Source organism: Sander vitreus, chromosome 17, assembly GCF_031162955.1.
Source record: "Sander vitreus isolate 19-12246 chromosome 17, sanVit1, whole genome shotgun sequence".
Classification (NCBI taxonomy): Eukaryota; Metazoa; Chordata; class Actinopteri; order Perciformes; family Percidae; genus Sander; species Sander vitreus.
In genome coordinates this window covers 31,489,789-31,516,469 of record NC_135871.1, presented here as the reverse complement: position 1 = coordinate 31,516,469, position 26,681 = coordinate 31,489,789, and the positions used below count along the sequence as shown (strand labels likewise).

The following is a 26,681-nucleotide window of genomic DNA, read 5'->3' as shown; positions in this document are numbered from 1 at the left end:
TCTGCTACGGAGCCATAACGTGAGCTACAAGGTAATGGAGCCTTTTATACATTGTTGTGTCTCTTTAGAAATAAACAACGGACAAATAGAGTCTTTAAACGCTTCAGATGTAAAGTTATTCTCTGTCAAAGTGACGTCAGAATGAATGGCAGTCAATGGGATGCTAACGGGATGCTAACGGGAGGTGATGGCTTGGTAGCATCAAAATCTCCCAATAGGAGGTCCGCTTTCCGGATGCTCGCTGACCCCCTTGGTTCTGCCTTTGGGGGGGGGGGCATATCATAGTGGAGGCTCTGGGTGTCCTCCCTAAGGGAAGTTTTGAGCATCAACGACTCCATTTCCTGTATTCTGATACTCTTTTATGCACCAATTTATGGTGGAAATCCCTTTATGTGAAGAAGGAAAACACAGATGACCATTCAAAATATATCACAGATATAATGGAACGTATGTTGCTGTGTGTCATTGGGCATTTTGAAGAGGGTATATGGAAATCCTGGAGCTTTCTTAGTGGGTATACTGCGTATCACGTAGACGACACCGCTGCCATGAAGTGCTGTTGTACATCTGCTGATGCGTCTGGAGACTTCTCGGGATGTTCCTGGAATCATCGGTTGTTTTTCGGGTCTTCAGCTGCTGTTGGAGGTCGACCAACAGAGACGGTCGTGGACGGTCGTGGACGCTTTACACGCTCAACTCCTGCACTGATTGCTTCGCCGATGGGTGTTAGAACCTGAGCATGCCTCCAAGTTGGTGAATCATTTAAGAGTAATCAAAGTATGACATTTTTTACTCTGACTTTTTTCGACACACTATACTATGACTTTTTATGAAAGAAAGTCACATTTCTAGGGACATGGAACCTTTTCCTAGACTCCCTCAGCTTGTCTCCTGACTTGGAGGACTGAGCTCCTTCTGGACTGCTCCACTTGACGCCAGCTGCCTCCCCCCCCCTCCTCTCTTCCTGTATCTCTTTTAATCTATCTATCTTTTTTACTTTTGTCTTTTGAATGTTGTGTTCCCTTACTGGGGGGTGTTTGTCAGCGTGTATGGGTCCGTGTTTTGTGGGTGAGAAGGGGATTTGAAGGGAAGTGACACACTGTTTCCACTATGCTTTGTTCACCATGGCCTGTCCTGTCATAGTCAAAGTCATAGTATAGTATGTAGAGAAAAGTCATGAAAAAGGCATAGAATAGTATTTCCAAAGTATTTTTATGACCTTTTTCAAAAGTTGTCATTGTAATCTGGCATAGTAGGGAAGAGCAGTTATCCAGCATGATGCCCTGTGTTTAATGTTTGTAGGGAAACACCAACACCTGTCCACAAGATGCTTTTGTTTTTAAAAGTCAAAATAGAAAAAAAGAGAAGAAAGTACACCCACAGAAATACATACAGAAAATACAGTTGTGTCTACCGTGATATAAGGTGTAAGAACAATGTTGAAGCCATGATGTAATACCTCTATTAAAACCATTTAAAAAGTGTGTTCACTTCACTGCCGTTAGCCACCTGTCTCAGATATGGAAGAAGGACGTAGAAACAGTAGGGTCATGGAAACAGCAGAAGCAGAGAGGGTCTTCACAGAGGAGGTGGAGATTGAAAACGATATGATCCAGCAGGTCAGCAAAGGCTCACTCGTCTTGTGTAGTTCTATACAGACTGGTGGTAGAATGAATAATATTCTTTGGGTCCTGATTGGTTCAAGGCTGCTATGACACGCCACCATCTCTCCTGCCGTATGCCTGAAGCAACATGTTTAAATAATAATAAATAAAAAAGACAGTATAGTATGACGAAAAAAGACATGGTATAGTATGTCGAAAAAAGTGATAAAAGTCATAGTATTGTAAGTTGAAACAAGTAAAAAAATGTCACGGTAAAGTGTGTCGAAGAAAAGTCAAGATCGAAAATGACGTACTACACTGACTTTTTTCTGACTTTTTTCGACATACTACACCACTAAAAGTCATAAAAAGTCATAGTATAGTATGTCAAAAAAAGGCAAGAAAAGTCATAAAAAGTCAGTGTAGTATTTCCAAAAAAAGTCAGAAAAGGTCCTAGTATAGTATGTCAAAAAGTCATAGTATAGTATGTCAAAAAAAGTTAAAAAAAAGTCATAGTATAGTATGTCAACAAAAGTCATAAAAAGTCATAGTATAGTATGTCAAAAAAAGTCATAGTATAGTATACCTACTATGCCAGATTACAATGACAACTTTAGTTTTTTATGGTTTAATTCACTTATTTGTTGTGTTGCAATTTGTCATGAAAAAAGTCATAGTATAGTATGTCAAAAAAAGTCAAAATAAAGTCATAAAAAGTCATAGTATAGTATGTCAAAAAAGTCAAAATAAAGTCATAAAAAGTCATAGTATAGTATGTCACAAAAAGTCATAGTATAGTATGTCCAAAAAAAAGTCATAAAAAGTCATAGTATAGTATGTCCAAAAAAAGTCATAAAAAGTCATAGTATAGTATGTCCAAAAAAAGTCATAAAAAAGTCATAGTATAGTATGTCAAAAAAAGTCATAGTACACTATGTCCAAAAAGTCATAGTATAGTATGTCAAAAAAAGTCATAAAAAGTCATAGTATAATATGTCAAAAAAAGTCATAAAAACTCATAGTATAGTATGTCAAAAAAAGTCATAAAAAGTCATAGTATAGTATGTCCAAAAAGTCATAGTCATAGTATAGTATGTCAAAAAAAGTCATAAAAAGTCATAGTATAATATGTCAAAAAAAGTCATAAAAAGTCATAGTATAGTATGTCCAAAAAGTCAGTATACTATGTCCAAAATATCATGAAAAGTCATAGTATAGTATGTCCCAAAAAGTCATAAAAAGTCATTATATAGAAGGTCCAAAAAGTCATAAAAAGTCATAGTATAATATGTCAAAAAAAGTCATAAAAAGTCATAGTATAGTATGTCCAAAAAGTCAGTATAGTATGTCCAAAAAGTCATAAAAAGTCATAGTATAGTATGTCAAATGAAGTCCAAAAAAGTTATAGTATAGTATGTCCAAAAAGTCATAGTATAGTATGTCAACAGAAGTCATAAAAAGTCATAGTATAGTATGTCCAAAAAAGTCATAGTATAGTATACCTACTATGCCAGATTACAATGACAACTTTTGTTGTTTATGGTTTAATTCACTTATTTGTTGTGTTGCAATTTGTCATGAAAAAGGTCACAGTATAGTATATCAAAAAAAGTCAAAATAAAGTCATAAAAAGTCATAGTATAGTATGTCAAAAAAGTCAAAATAAAGTCATAAAAAGTCATAGTATAGTACGTCAAAAAAGTCAAAATAAAGTCATAAAAAGTCATAATATAGAATGTCCAAAAAAGTCATGAAAAGTCATAGTATAGTATGTCAAAATAAAGTCATAGTATACTATGTCCAAAAAGTCATAAAAAGTCATAGTATAGTATGTCCAAAAAGTCAGTATACTATGTCCAAAAAGTCATAAAAAGTCATAGTATAGTATGTTCAAAAAGTCATAAAAAGTCATAGTATAGTATGTCCAAAAAGTCATAAAAAGTCATAGTACAGTATGTCCAAAAAGTCATAAAAAGTCATAGTATAGTATGTCAAAAAAAGTCATAAAAAGTCATAGTATAGTATGTCAAAAAAAGTCATGAAAAGTCATAGTATAGTACGTCAAAAAAAGTCATAAAAAGTCATAGTATAGTATGTCCAAAAATTCATAAAAAGTCATAGTACAGTATGTCCAAAAAGTCATAAAAAGTCATAGTATAGTATGTTAAATAAAGTCCAAAAAAGTTATAGTATAGTATGTCCAAAAAGTCATAAAAAGTCATAGTATAGTATGTCCAAAAAAGTCATAAAAAGTCATAGTATAGTATGTCAAAAAAAGTCATAGTATAGTATGTCCAAAAAGGCATAAAAAGTCATAGTATAGTATGTCCAAAAAGTCATAAAAAGTCATAGTATAGTATGTCAAAAAAAGTCATAGTACAGTATGTCAAAAAAAGTCAAAAAAAGTCATAGTATAGTATGTCGAAAAAAAGTCATGAAAAAGTCATAGTATAGTATGTCAAAAAGCAAAAAAGTCATAGTATAGTATGTCAAAAAAGTCATAAAAAAGTTATAGTATAGTATGTCAAAAAAGTCATAAAAAGTCATAGTATAATATGTCAAAAAAAGTCATAAAAAGTCATAGTATAGTATGTCAAAAAAAAGTCATAGTATAGTATGTCCAAAAAAGTCATAAAAAAGTCATAGTATAGTATGTCCAAAAAAGTCATAAAAAGTCATAGTATAGTATGTCAAAAAAAAGTCATAAAAAAGTCATAGTATAGTATGTCCAAAAAAAAGTCATAAAAAGTCATAGTATAGTATGTCAAAAAAAAAGTCATAAAAAAGTCATAGTATAGTATGTCCAAAAAAAGTCATAAAAAAGTCATAGTATAGTATGTCCAAAAAAGTCATAAAAAAGTCAGTATAGTATGTCAAAAAAAGTCATAAAAAAGTCATAGTATAGTATGTCAAAAAAAGTCATAAAAAAGTCTTAGTATAGCATGTCGAAAAAATCATAAAAAAGTCATAGTATAGTATGTCCAAAAAAAAGTCATAAAAAAGTCATAGTATAGTATGTCCAAAAAAAGTCATAAAAAGTCATAGTATAGTATGTCCAAAAAAAGTCATAGTATAGTATGTCCAAAAAAGTCATAAAAAGTCATAGTATAGTATGTCAAAGAAAGGTCAACCAAAGTCATAGTATAGTATGTCCAAAAAGCCATAAAAAGTCATAGTATAGTATTTCAAAAAAAGTCAAAAAAAGTCAAAAAAAGTCATAAAAAGTCATAGTATAGTACGTCAAAAAAAGAAAAAAAAGTCATGAAAAAGTCATAGTATAGTATGTCGAAAAAGTCAGTATACTATGTCCAAAATATCATAAAAAGTCATAGTATAATATATCCAAATAGTCATAAAAAGTCATAGTATAGTATGTCAAAAAAGTCAAAAATGCCATAAAAAGGCATAGTATAGTATGTCAAAAAAAGTCAAATAAAAATCATAAAAAGTCATAGTATAGTATGTCAAAAAAACTCAAAAAAAGGTCATAAAAAGTCATAGTATAGTATGTCCAAAAAGTCATAAAAAGTCATAGTATAGTATGTCCAAAATATCATAAAAAGTCATGGTATAGTATGTTCAAAAAGTTATAAAAAGTCATAGTATAGTATGTCAAAGTCATAAAAAGTCATAGTATAGTATGTCCAAAAAAAGTCATAAAAAGTCATAGTATAGTATGTCAAAAAAGGCATAAAAAAGTCATAAAAAGTCATAGTATAGTATGTCCAAAAAAAGTCATAAAAAGTCATAGTATAGTATGTCCAAAAAAGTCATAAAAAAGTCATAGTATAGTATGTCCAAAAAAAGTCATAAAAAAGTCATAGTATAGTATGTCGAAAAAAGTAAAAAAGTCAGTATAGTATGTCCAAAAAAAGTCATAAAAAGTCATAGTATAGTATGTCAAAAAAAAGTCATAAAAAAGTCATAGTATAGTATGTCAAAAAAGGCATAAAAAAGTCATAAAAAGTCATAGTATAGTATGTCCAAAAAAAGTCATAAAAAGTCATAGTATAGTATGTCCAAAAAAAGTCATAAAAAAGTCATAGTATAGTATGTCCAAAAAGTTATAAAAAGTCATAGTATAGTATGTCAAAAAGTCAAAAAAAGTCATAAAAAAGTCATAGTATAGTATGTCCAAAAAAAAGTCATAAAAAGTCATAGTATAGTATGTCCAAAAAAAGTCATAAAAAGTCATAAAAAGTCATAGTATAGTATGTCAAAAAAAGTCATAAAAAGTCATAGTATAGTATGTCAAAAAAAGTCAAAAAAAGTCATAAAAAGTCATAGTATAGTATGTCAAAAAAGTCATAAAAAAAGTCATAGTATAGTATGTCAAAAAAGTCAAAAAAAGTCATGAAAAAGTCATAGTATAGTATGTCGAAAAAAGTCAGTAGTACAGTATGTCCAAAAAAGTCATAAAAAGTCATAGTATAGTAAGTCCAAAAAGTCATAAAAAGTCATAGTATAGTATGTCAAAAAAAGTCATAAAAAGTCATAGTATAGTATGTCCAAAAAAAGTCAAATAAAAAAGTCATAAAAAAGTCATAGTATAGTATGTCAAAAAAAATCAAAAAAAGGTCATAAAAAGTCATAGTATAGTATGTCCAAAAAAGTCATAAAAAGTCATAGTATAGTATGTCACAAAAAAAGTCATAAAAAGTCATAGTATAGTATGTCCAAAAAAGTCATAAAAAGTCATAGTATAGTATGTCAAAAAAGTCATAAAAAGTCATAGTATAGTATGTCCAAAAAGTCATAAAAAGTCATAGTATAGTATGTCCAAAAAAGTCATAAAAAGTCATAGTATAGTATGTCCAAAAAAAGTCATGAAAAGTCATAGTATAGTATGTCGAAAAAGTCAGTATAATATGTCCAAAAAGTCATGAAAAGTCATAGTATAGTATGTCAAAAAAAGTCATAAAAAGTCATAGTATAGTATGTCCAAAAAGGCACATAAAAAGTCATAGTATAGTATGTCCAAAAAAGTCATGAAAAGTCATAGTATAGTATGTGGAAAAAGTCAGTATAATATGTCCAAAAAGTCATAAAAAGTCATAGTACAGAATGTCCAAAAAGTCATTGTATAGTATGTCAAAAAAAGTCATAAATTCATAGTATAGTATGTCTAAAAAGTCATAAAAAGTCATAGTATAGTATGTCCAAAAGGCATAAAAAGTCATTAAATGTCATAGTATAGTATGTCCAAAAAGTCATAAAAATTCATAGTATAGTATGTCAAAAAAAGTCAAAAATGCAGTAAAAAGTCATAGTATAGTATGTCAAGAAAAGTCAAAAAAGTCATGAAAAGTCATAGTATAGTATGTCGAAAAAGTCATAAAAATTCATAGTATAGTATGTCAAAAAAAGTCAAAAAAAAGTCATAAAAAAGTCATAGTATAGTATGTCCAAAAAAAGTCATAAAAAGTCATAGTATAGTATGTCATAGAAAGTCATAGTATAGTATGTCCAAAAAGTCATAAAAAGTCATAGTATAGTATGTCAAAAAAAGTCAAAAAAGGTCATAAAAAGTCGTAGTATAATATGTCCAAAAAGTCATAAAAAGTCATAGTATAGTATATCAAAAAAAGTCATAAAAAGTCATAGTATAGTAAGTCCAAAAAGTCATAAAAAGTCATAGTATAGTATGTCCAAAAAAAGTCATAAAAAAGTCATAGTATAGTATGTCCAAAAAAAGTCATAAAAAAGTCATAGTATAGTATGTCCAAAAAAGGCATAAAAAGTCATAAAAATGTCATAGTATAGTATGTCCAAAAAAAGTCATAAAAAAGTCATAGTATAGTATGTCCAAAAAAGTCATAAAAAAGTCATAGTATAGTATGTCAAAAAAAAGTCATAAAAAGTCATAGTATAGTATGTCAAAAAAGTCATAGTATAGTATGTCAAAAAAGTCATAAAAAAGTCATAGTATAGTATGTCCAAAAAAGTCATAAAAAGTCATAGTATAGTATGTCAAAAAAGTCATAAAAAAAGTCATAGTATAGTATGTCAGCAAAAAAAGTCATAGTATAGTATGTCCAAAAAAGTCATAAAAAGTCATAGTATAGTATGTCCAAAAAGTCATAAAAAGTCATAGTATAGTATGTCAAAAAAAAGTCAAAAAAAAAGTCATAAAAAGTCATAGTATAGTATGTCCAAAGAAGTTATAAAAAGTCATAGTATAGTATGTCCAAAAAAGTCCTAAAAAGTCATAGTATAGTATGTCAAAAAAAAGTCAAAAAAAGGTCATAAAAAGTCATAGTATAGTATGTCCAAAAAAGTCATAAAAAAGTCATAGTATAGTATGTCAAAAAAGTCAAAAAAAAGTCATAAAAAAGTCATAGTATAGTATGTCAAAAAAAAGAAAAAAAAAGTCACAAAAAAGTCATAGTATAGCATGTCAAAAAAAGTCAAAAAAAAGGTCATAAAAAATCATAGTATAGTATGTCCATAAAAAGTCATAAAAAAGTCATAGTATAGTATGTCAAAAAAAAGTCACAAAAAAGTCATAGTATAGTATGTCCAAAAAAGTCATAAAAAGTCATAGTATAGTATGTCAAAAAAGTCAAAAAAAAAGTCATAAAAAGTCATAGTATAGTATGTCAAAAAAAAGCAAAAAAAGTCATAAAAAGTCATAGTATAGTATGTCCAAAAAAGTCATAAAAAGTCATAGTATAGTATGTCAAACAAAGTCATAAAAAAGTCATAGTACAGTATGTCCAAAAAAAGTCATAAAAAAGTCATAGTCATAGTATAGTCAAAAAAAAAGTCATAAAAAAGTCATAGTATAGTATGTCCAAAAAAGTCATAAAAAGTCATAGTATAGTATGTCCAAAAAAAGTCATAAAAAGTCATAGTATAGTATGTCCAAAAAGGCATAAAAAGTCATAGTATAGTATGTCAAAAAAAGTCAATAAAAGTCATAAAAAGTCATAGTATAGTATGTCCAAAAAGGCATAAAAAGTCATAGTATAGTATGTCAAAAAAAGTCATAGAAAGTCATAAAAAGTCATAGTATAGTATGTCAAAAAAAGTCATAGAAAGTCATAATATTGTATGTCCAAAAAGTCATAAAAAGTCATAGTATAGTATGTCAAAAAAAAGTCAAAAAAGTCATAAAAAGACATAGTATAGTATGTCCAAAAAAGTCATAAAAAGTCATAGTATAGTATGTCCAAAAAGGCATAAAAAGTCATAAAAAGTCATAGTATAGTATGTCCAAAAAAGTCATTAAAAGTCATAGTATAGTATGTGGAAAAAGTCAGTATAATATGTCCAAAAAGTCATAAAAAGTCATAGTATAGTATGTCCAAAAAGGCATAAAAAGTCATAGTATAGTATGTCAAAAAAGTCAGTATAGTATGTCAAAAAAGTCATAAAAAGTCATAGTATAGTATGTCCAAAAAAGTCATAAAAAGTCATAGTATAATATGTCCAAAAAGTCATAAAAAGTCATAGTATAGCATGTCAAAAAAAGTCATAAAAAGTCATAGTATAGTATGTCCAAAAAGTCATAAAAAGTCATAGTATAGTATGTCCAAAAAGTCATAAAAATTCATAATATAGTATGTCAAAAAAAGTCATAAAAAGTCATAGTATAGTATGTCCAAAAATATCATAAAAAAGTCATAGTATAGTATGTCAAAACAAAGTCAAAAAAGTCATAAAACGTCATAGTACAGTATGTCCAAAACGTCATAAAAAGTCATAGTATAGTATGTCAAAAAAAGTCATGAAAAGTCATAGTATAGTACGTCGAAAAAGTCAGTATACTATGTCCAATTTGTCATAAAAAGTCATAGTCTAGTATGTCCAAAAAGTCATAGTATAATATGTCCAAAAAGTCATAAAAAGTCATAGTATATTATGTCCAAAAAGTCATAAAAAGTCATAGTAAAGTATGTCCAAAAAAAGTCAGTGTAGTATGTCGAAAAGTCATAAAAAGTCTTAGTATATTATGTCGGAAAATGTTTTAAAAAGTCTTTGGATGAATAAAAGAAGAACTTGATGACCCTCAGTTGTCCTGACTTGGATTAGTTTATTACACAATGTGATCACCAGGTAAACTCATGGTACAAAACATATACAAATACATAGATATAACGAAAACTTCAGGTAACAAGTATGTAGAAGGCAAAACAATGTGTTAAGTAAACTGTTGTTGTAGATATTGTAGTGTCAAAAGCTCCAATATCTTGTGTGTAAAGTTGAGTAGCGCTAGAGGAAAACTGCCAAACATAGTGCATACAACATGAAGGTTCATCCTCTGGGGAGCAGGAATGTTTGTCAGTTCTGTGGAAATCAGACTCCTAGATTTGTTTTGTTTTTTCGCGTAAAAATGTCCAGATGGGCGGTGTCAGAGGAAACGTCAGAGTCCTTAGGAATCATCCTCTGGAGACGACAAAACGACAAAAACACGACGGTGACCAACGTCACACGCTTAGGAAAACAAACGGTTGGGTTTAGGAAAAGAACATTGGGGAAGGCTTAAAGAAATTAAAAAACGGTTGATGAATGCCGCACGCTGGTCCCGGCTCTCCTGGGTGAAAGTCCTGTGTTTTGTCGGAAAAAGTAATAGTGTAGTATGACAAAATGTTTTTTAAAATAGTCATAGTATAGTATGTCGAAAAAAGTCAGAAAAAAGTCTTAGTGTAGTACGTCATTTTCGATCTTGACTTTTCTTCGACATACTTTACCGTGACATTTTTTTTACTTGTTTCAACTTACAATACTATGACTTTTATCACTTTTTTCGACATACTATACCATGTCTTTTTTCGTCATACTATACTGTCTTTTTTATTTATTATTATTTAAACATGTTGCTTCAGGCATACGGCAGGAGAGATGGTGGCGTGTCATAGCAGCCTTGAACCAATCAGGACCCAAAGAATATTATTCATTCTACCACCAGTCTGTATAGAACTACACAAGACGAGTGAGCCTTTGCTGACCTGCTGGATCATATCGTTTTCAATCTCCACCTCCTCTGTGAAGACCCTCTCTGCTTCTGCTGTTCCCATGACCCTACTGTTTCTACGTCCTTCTTCCATATCTGAGACAGGTGGCTAACGGCAGTGAGGTGAACACACTTTTTAAATGGTTTTAATAGAGGTATTACATCATGGCTTCAACATTGTTCTTACACCTTATATCACGGTAGACACAACTGTATTTTCTGTATGTATTTCTGTGGGTGTACTTTCTTCTCTTTTTTCTATTTTGACTTTTAAAAACAAAAGCATCTTGTGGACAGGTGTTGGTGTTTCCCTACAAACATTAAACACAGGGCATCATGCTGGATAACTGCTCTTCCCTACTATGCCAGATTACAATGACAACTTTTGTTGTTTATGGTTTAATTCACTTATTTGTGTTGCAATTTGCCATGAACGAGGTCACAGTATAGTATGTCAAAAAAAGTCATAGTATAGTATGTCCAAAAAGTCAAAAAAAGTCATAGTATAGTATGTCCAAAAAGTCATAGTATAGTATGTCCAATAAAAGTCAGTGTAGTATGTCGAAAAAAGTAAAAAAAAAAGGTCATAAAAAGTCTTAGTATATTATGTCGGAAAATGTTTTAAAAAGTCTTTGGATGAATAAAAGAAGAACTTGATGACCCTCAGTTGTCCTGACTTGGATTAGTTTATTACACAATGTGATCACCAGGTAAACTCATGGTACAAAACATATACAAATACATAGATATAACGAAAACTTCAGGTAACAAGTATGTAGAAGGCAAAACAATGTGTTAAGTAAACTGTTGTTGTAGATATTGTAGTGTCAAAAGCTCCAATATCTTGTGTATAAAGTTGAGTAGCGCTAGAGGAAAACTGCCAAACATGTGCATACAACATGAAGGTTCATCCTCTGGGGAGCAGGAATGTTTGTCAGTTTTGTGGAAATCAGACTCCTAGATTTCTTTTGTTTTTTCGTGTAGAAATGTCCAGATGGGCGGCGTCAGAGGAAACGTCAGAGTCCTTAGGAATCATCCTCTGGAGACAATAAACAGTCACTAATTTCATGTCTTTAGTTGTCGAGGTATTTCATTTTGGGCCAGAGTGTTGTATCACATGAGTGGGGGGATGAGTGCCATCTGGAGACAGGCTTGGCGTTGATCTGCAGGCTTTAGGGCATTAGCTGCGCAGGTGGGCAGCGGGAGCCGAACACGGTGTGGAAATGTTCGATGAGGATGTCAGTGAAGATGTTGATGGGCGTCAGAGCGCTCAGAGAGATGGAACCGTGCCGAGGCCAAACCAGGTTCACCCCGAACACGCAGGCCAGGTTAGACGCACTCATCTTGTTCACGATGCTCTGCTGAGACACCTGAAGGCAGGAAAACACAGGGTTTAATGCTACATGGCATCAGGACTTTGCATAAACATACACGCCACTTTCTTAAAGCCAAATGGTGTGTCATCTGTACGCATTTTGAGCTATCCACGTGTATGTCTACGCTGTATACAGCGGATCTAAAACATACACACCACGTGGCGTGCTATCGCGAGAACGTCACACGCGTGTAAAAAAAAAAAAAAGGTTAGGTTTAGGGAAAGAACATTGGGAAAGGCTTTAGTAACACTAAAAAAAACGACAAAAACACGACGGTGACCAACGTCACACGCTTAGGAAAACAATAAACGGTTGGGTTTAGGAAAAGAACATTGGGGAAAGCTTAAAGAAATTAAAAAACGGTTGATGAATGCCGCACGCTGGTCCCGGCTCTCCTGGGTGAAAGTCCTGTGTTTTACCCATCAGCAGACCGCCGTCCTTTCATAGTACTCGCTACGGCGATAATACACACGTAATGTAAGTCAATGGAGGCCAAACGGCGTTGATAAACACGCTAAACAATCTCGCCACTGTTGCATTTATGTATGCTCTTTGGGGGAAATCACTGGAATTGTTGGGTCTTTGTAAATTATAGAGTGTGGTCTAGACCTACTCTATCTGTACAGTGTCCTGAGATAACTCCTGTTATGATTTGATACTATAAATAAAACTGAACACAATTAGGACATTAAATATGAAATGTGATCACATTACTATAAATCAGACGTACCATGTGGAGGAAACTCAGCAGGTACTTTGCTACGATGAAATTATGTTCGGGAAGACTTTCAACCACCTGTTTACACCTGGTGATCCTCAGACTGCTCTCCACATCTGACAGGAAACACACAACAACAGAGTTCAGACATCAACAAACACTCTTCTGTGCCGCGGAGACAGTTTGGTTTTCTGGCTCGTTTGCAGAAATCAATCAAATAAATGTGTTTTATGTGAAAGCTTTTACTCACTGAGGAAGTCCTGGACCTGGTTGTAGACTCTGAATGTGAGCAGAGGTTCAGGCAGTTCTCGGAGAAACGTCTTCAGGATCACAGCAGGAACGTGGACGTCTCCAAACTCATCAAAGTTTACCGCTTTACCTGAATACAAATAATACAAAGACACTTTATTGCCTCAAACTTTGACGCTCGATGGTGTTTTAAGCCCCCAACGTCTACTTCAAGGCACCTAACACTAACCTTAACCATTGTCACTGCCCGATGTGAGTCGCGCATGCTCAGATTTAAACGGTTTACGGCATAACGTGTCATACTGAAATTTGTGAAATCCATAAAATAATAAACTTTTTTCTTTACATACAATAACAGAAGATGGAAATCATTTCAAAAACGTTTTAGCTATCTATGATAGTTTGATTGCTAACGTTAGCTCAAAATGCCGTTCAAGTGACAGCCTTTGTTGTGTTTGATTGCTAACTTGTAGCCAGCAGTGAACCAACTTCGTTGTAGGTCCATTCCAGCGCTGCCTGGAAGACGACATTGGGGGCTAAAAACACCAAACTTTATTGACTTTTTTTGCCTCAAACTTCAACGCTCGATGGCGTTTTAAGCCCCCAACGTCGACTTCAAGGCAACGCTGCGGCAACTTCTAAACTAGCCTCAAAATTTCAACAAAGTACACAGTTGCCGTACAATGTGTGTTTAAAGTATATATCCATTCACCAAATGGAAAGGCAGCGATTGGCAGAACAGACAGTGAAGTGACATTACTCTGATCCAATGGAAATCAAACATTGTCTGACCGTCAGCGCTATAGCCCAATGGATTGGAGGGGCATCATGGGGGCCCAATCATATTTCGGGAGGGGGGGGGGTAGAGGATGCCACCCCTGGCTCCCCTCTAGACCTGCAACTGTACGTTAAATTATTTTAGCAGTCAGTTACAGGCCTAATATAGGCTATTCAAGAAGAGGGGCTCAAAGATGGCCAAATAAAAATACTTTTACTTTACTAATTCATTTATTTCAGCCAAGAAATAGTGATATAGAATCTGTTCATGTATATTGCACATCCATCGACTTACTTGCACCTCACTACGTGCCGGCATTTGTAATTGCCCACTTATTCTGCACGTTATGTAGCATACTGTATTCTGTGTGTACTGTATTGAATGTGAAACTATTTGTTGTCTTGCATGCCTACGCTTTTCTTGGCCAGGTCGCCGTTGCAAATGAGAACCTGTTCTCAGCGGCCTACCTGGTTAAATAAAGGTTAAATAAATAAATAAATAAAAGAAACATGGTGTCACAGAATGGCAAGCCCAAAAACACCGCCTAAAAAAATGCCCATCACTCGAGCCTTGGAAATCGCCAGAGAGTTTAACGTCAGCCTCAGCTACTCTATTTTAGAAAATCATTTTTAACAAAAAGAAATAGCATTACACATTAAGGCACAAATCTATTTATTTTTAAGCTCCGTCTCTGTGTGACGTGTAACGCTACACAGCCAACAACAAACTATTAAATCTTGGTCAAAGCATGCTGCGTGCCGATTGGCTCACTGACGCTGATGAGATTTACTCCTTAGGTAGTGAAGTTGGGTATTGAATGACGAGGCATTTTTCGATACTAAGATGGCAGTTCAGTCAATGCCTAAAAAGTACTGAATTCGGTAGCCAACCCTACTCCCTCTGTCGGAAGTCTAACAAAGTCGATGCTATCTGCAGCACACACATATATTGATCTTCCCTTCCTGTTACGGAGAGATAAAAGGCCCCTGCCACTCAGAGAGGGAGACCCCACTCACCCAGGTTATAGAGTTTCTGAACGTCCTTGATGAGCTGAACTCGAGCCGAACGTCTGAAGATCCCCTCGGTCATCAGACCTCAAACAGACACACGGACACATCTTAACACAACATTTACAGAGTGGGCGACTGGATTTCACGTTTCTGAGAAAGCCCAAAGTCACACAGTGTTACAGTGTTAGTAACAGATGTATTCACTGCAGGTGAGACAGGCTGTTCCTCTGAATAATACATGCAATCAAACCATCAATCATGCTTTATGTGTTATTAAAGGGGAACTATGCAGGTTTTTTTTTTTTTGTTTAATTTACCTTAACTGAACAGCTTTGGAGTCATTGGAATGGTTATATGACTTCTTTCGAGTTGAATGGTGGTCGTCGAAAACATTGTCAGAGGAACAGAGGAAGAGGAAACGGCAGACTGACCGAGAGGAGTCGGACACGAGTAAACATAGGAGCTGTGGGGGGCTCTATAGAGAAACCTGTAGCGGGGCTCTATAGAGAAACCTGTGAGGGGGCTCTATAGAGAAACCCTGTGGGGAGGCTCTATAGAGAAACCTGTAGGGGGGGGGGCTCTGTAGAGAAACCTGTAGGGGGGGCTCTATAGAGAAACCTGTAGGGGGGGGCTCTATAGAGAAACCTGTAGGGGGGGAGCTCTATAGAGAAACCTGTAGGGGGAGCTCTATAGAGAAACCTGTAGGGGGAGCTCTATAGAGAAACCTGTAGGGGGAGCTCTATAGAGAAACCTGTCAGCAAAAAGAGAGAAAACTGCGAAGAAATGGCCAAAACTGCATAGCGCTCCTTTAACAATGTAGTCCACAAAATGCCAGAAATCAAGTTCCAGTTCCAGCTAATGACTCGTGACTTCAAATAATCTGCGTTTCACACATATTTCTTTACCTTTGCTACAATAAGGAAACATTCTTCTGTGTTTTCTTGGAGAATTGGGGGAATTTTTGCAACTTTATTTTTTAACCACTATAAGACAGATTCAATAGGGCAATACATTAAGTCTGTGCTTAAAAGACAACTAGAGATTTGAAAACATGACTAACGTTAACACATCTCCCCTTCAAGCAGAAACACAGTCCGCTAAATTCCCCACATTTTCTTTCTGAATTACTGCTGAAAACATAAGGAAAAAATCCGCAGATTTACTTTGGGTCTGCTTTCATTATTAGGTCATCATCACTCACCTTTCTCCTTCAGATAAGTCACAGTCTGAGTGATCACAGGCGGGATCATCGCCTCCCTGTTCTTCTCTCGAATGCTGTCAAAAAAACAGGTTTAATTGATCGACTGAAAGAAGCACCGACTGTTTAAATGATGCATAGTTTATTTAAGTCACTCACTACTGCAGACTGACTCCAAACTGCTGCGTGGGCAGGGGCGGTCGAGCCGGCGGGGTCTTCACCGAGGGAGGGGGTTCGCCTTTCTGAGCTGCTTGTAGCTTTTCATCGTGTCTGAAAGAGACCGTAAATTCACTAATGGTGTGTCTCAAATCTCGCACTTGTGTACTTACACTAGCTATTTGAGTACACATTGTCGAAGTGTGGTCAAATGCAGTGCACTACAAGTACTCGGATGGTGCAATCATAACGGTCAAAATGTTGGGTGTGGAACGATGGAAACTTTCCACCTTCAACGGTCACCATCTTGGCTTCGCAGCGGAAGGGGCGGAGCCACCAAAAGTTCCAAAACTTTCAATAATGGCGGCCGAGGTGGCGAGTTCTGCAACAGAGCTATACAAGACTAAGGCTACTTCACACAGTCTCAGGCAGTCTGGCGAAAACGCAAGTCTTCCAGTTCAAAACGCAAGTCTTCCAGTTCAAAACGCAAGTCTTCCAGTTCAAAACGCAAGTCTTCCTGTTCAAAACGCAAGTCTTCCTGTTCAAAAGCGTAAGTCTTCCAGTTCAAAACGCAAGTCTTCCAGTTCAAAACGCAAGTCTTCCAGTTCAAAAACGCAAGTCTTCCAGTTCAAAACGCAAGTCTTCCCGTTCAAAAACGCAAGTCTTCCCGTTCAAAAACGCAAGTCTTCCCGTTCAAAAAGCGCAAGTCTTCCCGTTCAAAACGCAAGTCTTCCCGTTCAAGTGCACTCGGAAATGGAAAACGGTAACTGTGAACTATAAAGTCTACACAGCAAGTCACACAAAAGTCAAAACAAAGTGACACTCCCGCCGCTGCCAAACCCTGCCGAGGAACGCGCCCTCAAGATGATGATAAAAAGGACCAGTTGTGTCTATAGCCGCTTTCCGACCGTCTAAAAAAGGCAACAAAAAAGGTGACAAAAGACAACAAAAAGGTGACAAAAATACTTATATGAAGGCGAGGAGGAGATTGTTTTTATAAGCAGGTTTACTGATTGATCTGGATATCAAAGCAGAATCTTAACACTGACTGATGTTAAATGATCTGTTGCAGGTTTGTTACCTGAGAACATCGGGAGGGATGATGAGCTGCTCGTAGTTCAGGTGTTCGCCGAGTTCACTCAGGTAGTTCACGTACGTCAGCTTCTTTCCAAACTTGTGACTGAAGAAGAAGAAACTTTAACGAGACTGAAGACAGTTTGACTTCCAGCTGGCGAGTCGGACGAGTTTTTACCTGATCAGAGGTTTGAAAATGTTCCACACGATTCTGATGAAGTTTGTCGGATGAACGACGTACAGAGTTTTCAGGTTCTTCTTGTATCTGTAGGAAGCACACACGCACCTTTATGAATTAAATGTAAGAACTACATCACAACATAAAAGTACAACGAAATGCAGAGTCACAAAAGTACTTGCAAAGTAAATACAATTATTAGAATTGCATCAAAGCGACAGAGTGATAATGATCTGTACATATACTGCGGATTATATTTCATACCTGCAAACTCAGAAGGGCTGAAAAAGGTGACACATTTTACACCCCCACACCCCCCAGCCTCGTGCTGCATTCTATATATATATATATATATATATATATATATATATATATATATATATATATATATATATATATATATATGGCACGCCCTCATACTCTCCTTCTGACTGGCTAGTAGTCCTTACCTAGCTACTGTCAGGACACGCCCTCATACTCTGCTTCTGACTGGCTAGTAGTCTTACCTAGGTACTGAGCATGTGCGACTCCCAACAAAGATGTTCCAGCAGTGAGAGGTCTCACTCTGTAGCTAAAACAGAGACCTGAACACAGGGTGAAAAGAGGAGCTGCAGCAATGAGCAGTACAACAAAAATATGGTGTTTTTAAAAAAATAAACCATGTAAACCTATTCTGATATAACCTCTAAATACAATTATGAACCTTAAAATGAGCATAATATGAGCACTTTAAGACTTTTTAAGGCCTAAAATTTTGATTTTGACATGTTAGACACCGCAAAACCCCCCAACTAAACTAAAAAGTAAAACTAGCTTAAAAACCATTTCGTTAACTGAAACATAAAAACTAGACTTAAGGAAAAATGAAAACTAACTGAAACAATATTATGTAACGGATATAAAAACATACAGGACATGTGTTGTGTTTGTATTGTTAATACCTATGCTGAACTTCTTAAAGTTTCTCTGAAAAGTACCCCACATATTCTAATAAAAAAAACCTAAAACTACTAAAACTGAAAACTAGTAAAAACTAAACTGAAAAGATAGTAACCCTCTCGTGTCTGGTTGAGACTAGAAGGGATACAGCTACAGCGACGACAGTTAAACACTCCCGAGAAACGAACACGCGTTTCCTGGGTAAACGTATTGTCATTGAAATGGATATTTATCTAAAGATGTATTGCACACATGGAAACATGAAATCAAGTATTGTTAAAGGGTAAGTGGCAACAAGTTAAAACATTTTTAGAGTCCCTGTTTATTCCTGAAATGGATATGAAATTGGGGTATGTAGTATTGCGATGTTGATAACCTGATAATAATGTCAAATGCTGTGTTAAGTGTGATTGTCCATTTTGCCACAGCCCGGGACACATAATGGGAGGGGCTACATGTATTTAAGCCTGGTTGCATTTGTTGTTTTAGGGCGTTTTACTCGAACCGCACCATACTATATGTACTCCGCAAGTCTGAGCTGATGTCTCCTGTAGTCAGGTGTGTTCAGCAGTCTGAGCTGATGTATCCTGTGGTCAGGTGTGTTCAGCAGTCTGAGCTGATGTCTCCTGTAGTCAGGTGTGTTCAGCAGTCTGAGCTGGTGTCTCCTGTAGTCAGGTGTGTTCAGCAGTCTGAGCTGATGTCTCCTGTAGTCAGGTGTGTTCAGCAGTCTGAGCTGATGTATCCTGTGGTCAGGTGTGTCCAGCAGTCTGAGCTGATGTCTCCTGTAGTCAGGTGTGTTCAGCAGTCTGAGCTGATGTCTCCTGTAGTCAGGTGTGTTCAGCAGTCTGAGCTGATGTTTCCTGTAGTCAGGTGTGTCCAGCGGTCTGAGCTGATGTCTCCTGTAGTCAGGTGTGTTCAGCAGTCTGAGCTGATGTATCCTGTGGTCAGGTGTGTCCAGCAGTCTGAGCTGATGTTTCCTGTAGTCAGGTGTGTTCAGCAGTCTGAGCTGATGTCTCCTGTAGTCAGGTGTGTTCAGCAGTCTGAGCTGATGTATCCTGTGGTCAGGTGTGTCCAGCAGTCTGAGCTGATGTCTCCTGTAGTCAGGTGTGTTCAGCAGTCTGAGCTGATGTCTCCTGTAGTCAGGTGTGTTCAGCAGTCTGAGCTGATGTCTCCTGTAGTCAGGTGTGTTCAGCAGTCTGAGCTGATGTTTCCTGTAGTCAGGTGTGTTCAGCAGTCTGAGCTGATGTCTCCTGTAGTCAGGTGTGTTCAGCAGTCTGAGCTGATGTATCCTGTGGTCAGGTGTGTCCAGCAGTCTGAGCTGATGTCTCCTGTAGTCAGGTGTGTTCAGCAGTCTGAGCTCATGTCTCCTGTAGTCAGGTGAAAGTCAAATAAATGGTGATACTAGAGCAGAGTGTGGGATGTGTTCTTTTGTTTCCAACTGGGTGAAAGTAATACAATTATATAAGATCATATATTGCGCAATTTTGCGTAGCCTCCAGCCGTAGCTGTATCCCTTCTCGCCACAACCGGTGTGTCTGGACTGAAGTGGAGGCGACGTACTTCCTGTCGAACTCGCTGTACGCTTCTCGTAACCATTTCACAGACGGCTTGTTGCTGCTCCTCAGACCGTAATGGAAGTAAACCAGTATGTAGTCCATCTCCACATACTGGTCCAACGTGAACTTCAGATACCTGCAGAGGGAAAATAAAGTGTCAACTAACAACTGAATAGTCTCACATTGCAAGACCTTCCTCCACAGCGCTGCGGAGGAGGGTCTGGCTAGTCCACACAGCATTCCTCAGTTACAACACGCACGGAGATGAGAAGGGTATGTCTGGACTTATCTAACTCGGGGGGATACGGGGAATAAGACACAGTCCCAATAAGTCGGCGTGGTCCTTTAAAGAAAAAAAGAAAAAATGTGTACGTTTAAAAGTAGTTTTAGTCGTGCAACAGAAAGCTCAGATTGGACAGATAGTCTAGCTAGCTGTCTGGATTTACCCTGCAGAGATCTGAGGAGCAGTTAACCATAGTCCTCACAAATCCACCAGAGGTTAGAACGCCAACACAGAGACAGAGGAACATGAACGAGGAAAAAACACATTTCATATACTCAAAAAAATACAAATAAAATAAGTGAATAGAGCTTTACTGTGGACGTACTCCAGCAGGCGGCGGTGGTTCAGCTGGTGTGACGGCGGCAAACAGCAGCTGCTGAAGATGATCAGCTTCCTGCCGTACCTGTCATCACCTGCAGAGGAAGCACAGTTTTAGAGGTTTCTGGGTTTGACGTGCTGATTAGCATGGCTGTGTATTGGTCAGACATTTTTCATGCGGGTACAGATACCAATGCTGGGACTTCGATACCAGTTTTTTAATAATACTTCTTTGGATACCATTTAAAAATTGACAACATTACGGCACAAATCTTCACCCAAGTTTACAGGGCTTTGAGTTCTGTTTTCTCTTGTTTTGGTGGGTGTGTCACAGGTGATACCCAATCACACACAGAAGGGTGTTCAACGCACCCGTTTTAGTGTAAAAAAACCCCTCATGTTGCCAGCAGGGCTGCCCAATTAATCGCAATATGGACGAGTCCATCCATCCATCTTCGGCCGCTTTTCAGGGGTCGGGTCACGGGTGCAGCAGCTCCAGCAGGGGACCCCAAACTTCCCTTTCCCCCACATTAACCAGCTCCGACTGGGGGATCCCGATATGGACTAGTGCAATATCCAAATCGCAAGGGAGGGCGCAATATTTGTTAAACGCAAAATATGTGTCAAATCATTCTGGATGAAGTATTGTGGTTAGGGCTGGGCGATATATCGATATTATATCAATATCGGGATATGAGGCTAGATATCGTCTTAGATTTTGATATACTACTATCTCTGTATAGATGATATGATGTATAACAGCTGTATACTACTATCTCTGTATAGATGATATGATGTATAACAGCTGTATACTACTATCCCTGTATAGATGATATGATGTATAACAGCTGTATACTACTATCCCTGTATAGATGATATGATGTATAACAGCTGTATACTACTATCTCTGTATAGATGATATGATGTATAACAGCTGTATACTACTATCTCTGTATAGATGTGATATTATTGTGATGAACGCCCAGAACTTTCTGTTATTCTCCAGTTTGACAGTCAGTTATAACGGAGAAAGAACATAAAAACTACTTTAACGTAGATTATCTTTAGGGCTTTATTACGTGGTATCTGATCGGTGTATTAACTCCAGTACTTCCCGATACTGATACCAGCGTTTTAGGCAGTATCGGAGCCGACATCTTTACTACAGAAAACATCTTTGTTTGGTACAGATCCTCGCCAAAATCACACTATAATCATTTACATTTTTTTTTATTTAAAATGTTTTCAATAAAAATGAGAATAATAATACAAAATGATCCTGTCCTCCAATATCGGGAATCATATTGCAATCGCAATCAGTTCAAAAATAATCGCAATTAGATCATTTACTCATATCGTGCAGCCCTGGTTGCCAGCCACATCTGTTGCTATGTTGGGCTGACTGTGGCCATGGGGTTTCACTTCTACAGTCTATGCATCAACCCCTGGTCTCCAACGACCCCCCGAGGGGAATACCTGTCTCTTTATGAGCTGCTAAATGCTCCACTATCTTCACCAGCAAGTCTCTAACTGTGTCTGTCTGCCTTTGTCTGGTAGAGTACAGCGTTTAAGTCTGACTTCTTCTTCAAACACTGACCGGAGACCTGGATGATGCCGTGTCGAGCCACGTCATAATACGGGTGAGAAGAGTCAGGGCCGAGGGTGCTGCTGGGAGGAAGTGATGGAGCGTCTGTGACACACGTCTGATCCTCCTCATCCTCCTCTTCCTCCTCCTCCAATTCTGGAACAAATTAAAAAGGGAAAAGAATCCACCTCAGACAACAACATTTCTTGGTGAAATTTGGCTTCCGTTTATCACATTCAGAAGGCTTTAGACGCAAGAATGAAGAACAAATGTCTTAGGAATTGTGTCTAATATGTAGAGTAGTTTTGGTAAAATATCACGTTTTTAACGGAGAATTCAAAAACATTATGACTCTGGAGGAAAGGAGACAAATCCCCGCTGTACGCCGCCTACCATTTTCTAAATGATGACCTTATCTGCTCGCTCTAACTGTTCCTGTAAACACAGATTAGCCAGAGGCCGGGGTGGAGAGCAGCCACGCTGATCCATTCTCTGCTGTGGATGTTTATCCTGCAGCGCTGAGGGGAGTTTTTCATAAACACGCTGATAACAGAGAGGAAATGATGTGCTCAGACTGACCTGACAAAAGGCCCAATTTAGTTCAGAGAGGCAGCGGGGGGAGAAAAACTCTCTGCACTGAAACGTCATTCAAAGTGAAAGAGGAGAGAATATGAACCGAGATACTGTGAAACAGCAGAAACTCTTCCGTTCAAAGTCACCCCCCGTATACTGCATAAAATGAAAGCACTACTAGCGCCAAACTGGACATTATGCAAAAATAATTCATTGGGTACTTTTTGTGTCAAAGGTAGAGCTGGGCCATATATTGAAAATGAAATATCACAATATTTTTGACCAAATACATCCATGTAATGTGGATATAATGACTACCGTCAACACCAAGAACAATAACTATAATGATAACTATAAATCTATTGTCCCCTCGGTGGGGCTACGATCCTTTAGCGCCGTGAATCCCGGAAATAGAAGGTCAAAGATACAGACCGGCTGTGACCTAACCCTCTGTCCGCTGGTCTCACAGATGCTAAACGATTAAGAGCTCCACATGCCGTCAATGTACAGAAACGGCGGGACCATAGATATAAAACGATATGGAACACCGGGTTGCCAATAGGGGTGCATGATATATCGACTCAATGTCGTTATCACAATATTATATCGAAAGGGGTTGCAATATTTGCACTTCTGGTTGGACGCAAACTGCATTTTGTCGTTTGTACTTGTACTCTGCACAATGACAGTGAAGTTGAATCTAATCTAATATGGAACACCAGGTTGCCAACCAACTCCAGGCAAAAATAGAAAAACATATCTAACTGGAAACAGGTCCATCCATCTTCCATCCATCTTTCGTCCGCTTATCCGGTATCGGGTCGCGGGGGTAGCAGCTCCAGCAGGGGACCCCAAACTTCCCTTTCCTGAGCCACATTAACCAGCTCCGACTGGGGGATCCCGAGGCGTTCCCAGGCCAGGTTGGAGATATAATCCCTCCACCTAGTCCTGGGTCTCCCCCGAGGCCTCCTCCCAGCTGGACGTCCCTCCACCTAGTCCTGGGTCTCCCCCGAGGCCTCCTCCCAGCTGGACGTGCCTTGAACACCTCCCTAGGGAGGCGCCCAGGGGGCATCCTTACCAGATGCCCGAACCACCTCAACTGGCTCCTTTCGACGCAAAGGAGCAGCGGCTCTACTCCGAGCTCCTCACGGATAACTGAGCTTCTCACCCTATCTCTAAGGGAGACGCCAGCTACCCTCCTGAGGAAACCCATTTCAGCTGCTTGTACCCTGGATCTTGACTGGAAACAGGTTATCAACCCTTAATATAATGGTTTTTCATGTAGTGTCTGAGTCAGTTATGTTTGCATGCTGCCCCAAATATACCTGTATATAGAAAATACATTTTCATCATCATTATTACTTATTTAACTCACCTATTTCTGCCAGCTGCTCCAGATCTGATGTTGAGCTCATTTCGGAAAGAAGTCTGTTGATGAAGGAAAAACATGAATGAATAAATCAATCAATCAATCATCTGTTAGCTTCACAAACGGAGATTAGCGACAGTCAGGGGGAAGAAAAGGGAAATTAATACCGCTAGAGTTCAGTCCAGAGGTGGAATGTAACTAAGTACATGTACTCCAGTACTGTACTTCAGTCCAAATGTTGAGGTACTTGTACTTTACTTGTAGTCTTTTCTTTTCATGCCACTTTCTACTTCTACTCCGCTACATTTCAGAGAGAAATATTGTACTTTTTACTCCACTACATTGTAAAAAGCACACACACACACACACACACACACACACACAGGAAACAAGAGAGGGAAAAAGGAAACGAGGAAACAAGAGGAGAGAAGGGAAACAAAAAGGAAACCTTTTTTGCATTACAAGTGTTCTTATAGGTTTTTTTCAAATATGCAAAGTAGGCATTATCTAACGCTAACTTTTGGTGAATTTAGGATTAATCTACAGACACAAACAGACAAAGTGTAGCAAAATAAATGTTTTCTTTCCACTAGTCTGAAAGAATATTTTTAATTAATAATTATATTATTAAGATTTGTAAAATAGGCTCACACATTTTGAAGACACTACATTTAACCAACAGAAAATGTGCCTCAAAGCCCAGTACTTGAGTAAAAGTTACTTTCTGCCAGGGCTGTAGTACTCATGTCCGATCTTGGACTCGAGGCGGTTTTTCTATGGTCTCAGACTCGTCTCGGACTCGCTGGTATTTGGACTTGGACTTGTCTCGGTGTCTGCCACTGGTCTTACCAAATATGGCTTTTGGTCTCGACCGAGTCCAGGTGTCTTTATTATGTTTAGAATAATATTGGAGGGAAAGTGAAACACTGGCCACCTGATTACCAATCACACACTACTGGTCACTTCTTTTCTACATTACATCTGGAGTGAAGCTACATTATATTGTCATTTAGTTGCTCAAATGCTCAGTACTAGTACCTAGCAGTGGTAATAGTAGTGGATTGGTGTTTGTATCAGTCCTAACACTGCTATTATGAGGTATCACCATATGTCATTCTGTTTCCTTTAGATTAGATATCAAGGGGAATGTTGTCACACTGTTTTTGCTTTAAGATCAACAAATAATAACCCAAATGATTGTCTTGATACTGTCATGCATAAGACTTTTTTTTCCTGCCTTGGACTCGGTCTTGACTCTGACTCGACCTGGTCTTGGACTTGACAAAGGTGGTCTTGGCTACAGCCCTGCTTTCTGCATCATGAGTAGCCTACTTGTACTCTACACCAGAGATCTTCAACAGGGGGTCCTCAGAGTCACTGCAGGGGGGGGGTCTCCAAATTATTGTATAGCTTACTGGTCTTGGTTGGTAGTCACTAAGATAGCCATCCACAGATACAGTTAATGAGGATTCACTGTGCCACATGTATGGTTAACATTAAGAGATGATTTATAAAATCATGCCAACAATTATTATTTTGATAGCTTAGTATTCTGTGCAAAAAAGGTATAGCCTATGTATATGATGACCTGTATATGCTTTATATCATTTGTCATAATCTGAATATGATTTCTGGAATAAAGTGAAGTTCAAAAAACAAACAAAAAAGGTATATGTACAGACTTTAGGCCGCCCTACACGTTTTTGTAGGCCCAGTTAAATATGCAACTTCATTTTATTTTCTACTATATATATATATATATATATATATATATATATATATATATATAGTAAGGGGTGCCTGCGCCATCTCACTCTCAGTTAAGGGGTCCTTGGTTTAAAAAACATTGAAGACCCCTGCTCTACACTTTCAATGAAGGAACCGAGTATTTCTTCAGTCACTGTGCTTCAGTTTATGATAATTAACGCTAATTGGCGACTTTTTTTAAACAGTAGGGCTATATTTTAATAGGTAAAGACAACAGAAGTGAACTGACCGAACTGAAGACAGAGTTTAAAGACAATATAACGTTACACGGTGCAGTTTAACATCAACTAGCTAACAATAACAACACAGACTGTAGGACATTGAAAGCACCTGCGCCGATTCGTTCACCTGCGACACACGCGGGAAACAGACGGTTATATGTCATTTCTAAACCGTAAGACGCCTCGTGTGATGCTTGACAAGGTTTATAACAAGATATGAAGCAGCACGAGACGGTCAAACACTCACCTGTTACCGTAGATAAGCTCACATTAAGGAATCCTTCGCAGCAACAGGTAGAAAGTAACGAAACAAACTTCCTCAAACAACAGCCCGTCTGGCAAGGCTCACTGCGCATGCTCAGTTCAGATCTCCGAATGACAAAAATCAGTTGTTTATTTTTTCACAATAAGAAGTACTCAGAGTTAGAAAGAGTACAAAAAAAATGATACTTAAGTAAAAGTACTATTACTTAGATGAACTTTTACTTAGGTACAAGTGAAGTTACCTTTATAAAAATCAAGTAAAAAGTAGCTCATTTAAAATGTACTCACAGTAAAAGTTAGTTTCTTTTTAACAAGGGGCGAGATATATACCTTTTTTTATATTTATATACTTAATATCTTATTTATACCTATTATACTTATTTAATAAAATCGCAGGCTTTTGTGATTTGATAAGGGCACAAACTCAAAAAAACGACAAAAAAAACAAACAAGCAAATAAAAAATAAACTTTGGAAAAAAAGCCAAAAAAAAGGCTATGTTTCCAAGCC

General features: G+C 37.1%; 1 protein-coding gene across 1 annotated transcript; it reads right to left on the bottom strand.

Moving 5' to 3' along the window:
• Nucleotides 1–11,227: 11,227 nt before the first annotated feature.
• LOC144532535 (rho GTPase-activating protein 8-like) lies at nt 11,228–26,265 on the bottom strand. The gene is made up of 13 exons (XM_078273337.1): nt 26,156–26,265; nt 23,927–23,979; nt 21,991–22,134; nt 20,401–20,488; nt 19,797–19,928; nt 17,298–17,384; nt 17,127–17,225; nt 16,049–16,159; nt 15,893–15,966; nt 14,698–14,775; nt 12,905–13,033; nt 12,667–12,770; nt 11,228–11,930 (listed from the first exon to the last, which is right to left on the bottom strand). Exons 2-13 carry the CDS (start codon nt 23,964–23,966, stop codon nt 11,733–11,735), a joined length of 1,284 nt encoding a protein of 427 aa, XP_078129463.1. The 5' UTR covers nt 23,967–23,979; nt 26,156–26,265; the 3' UTR covers nt 11,228–11,732.
• Nucleotides 26,266–26,681: the final 416 nt, after the last annotated feature.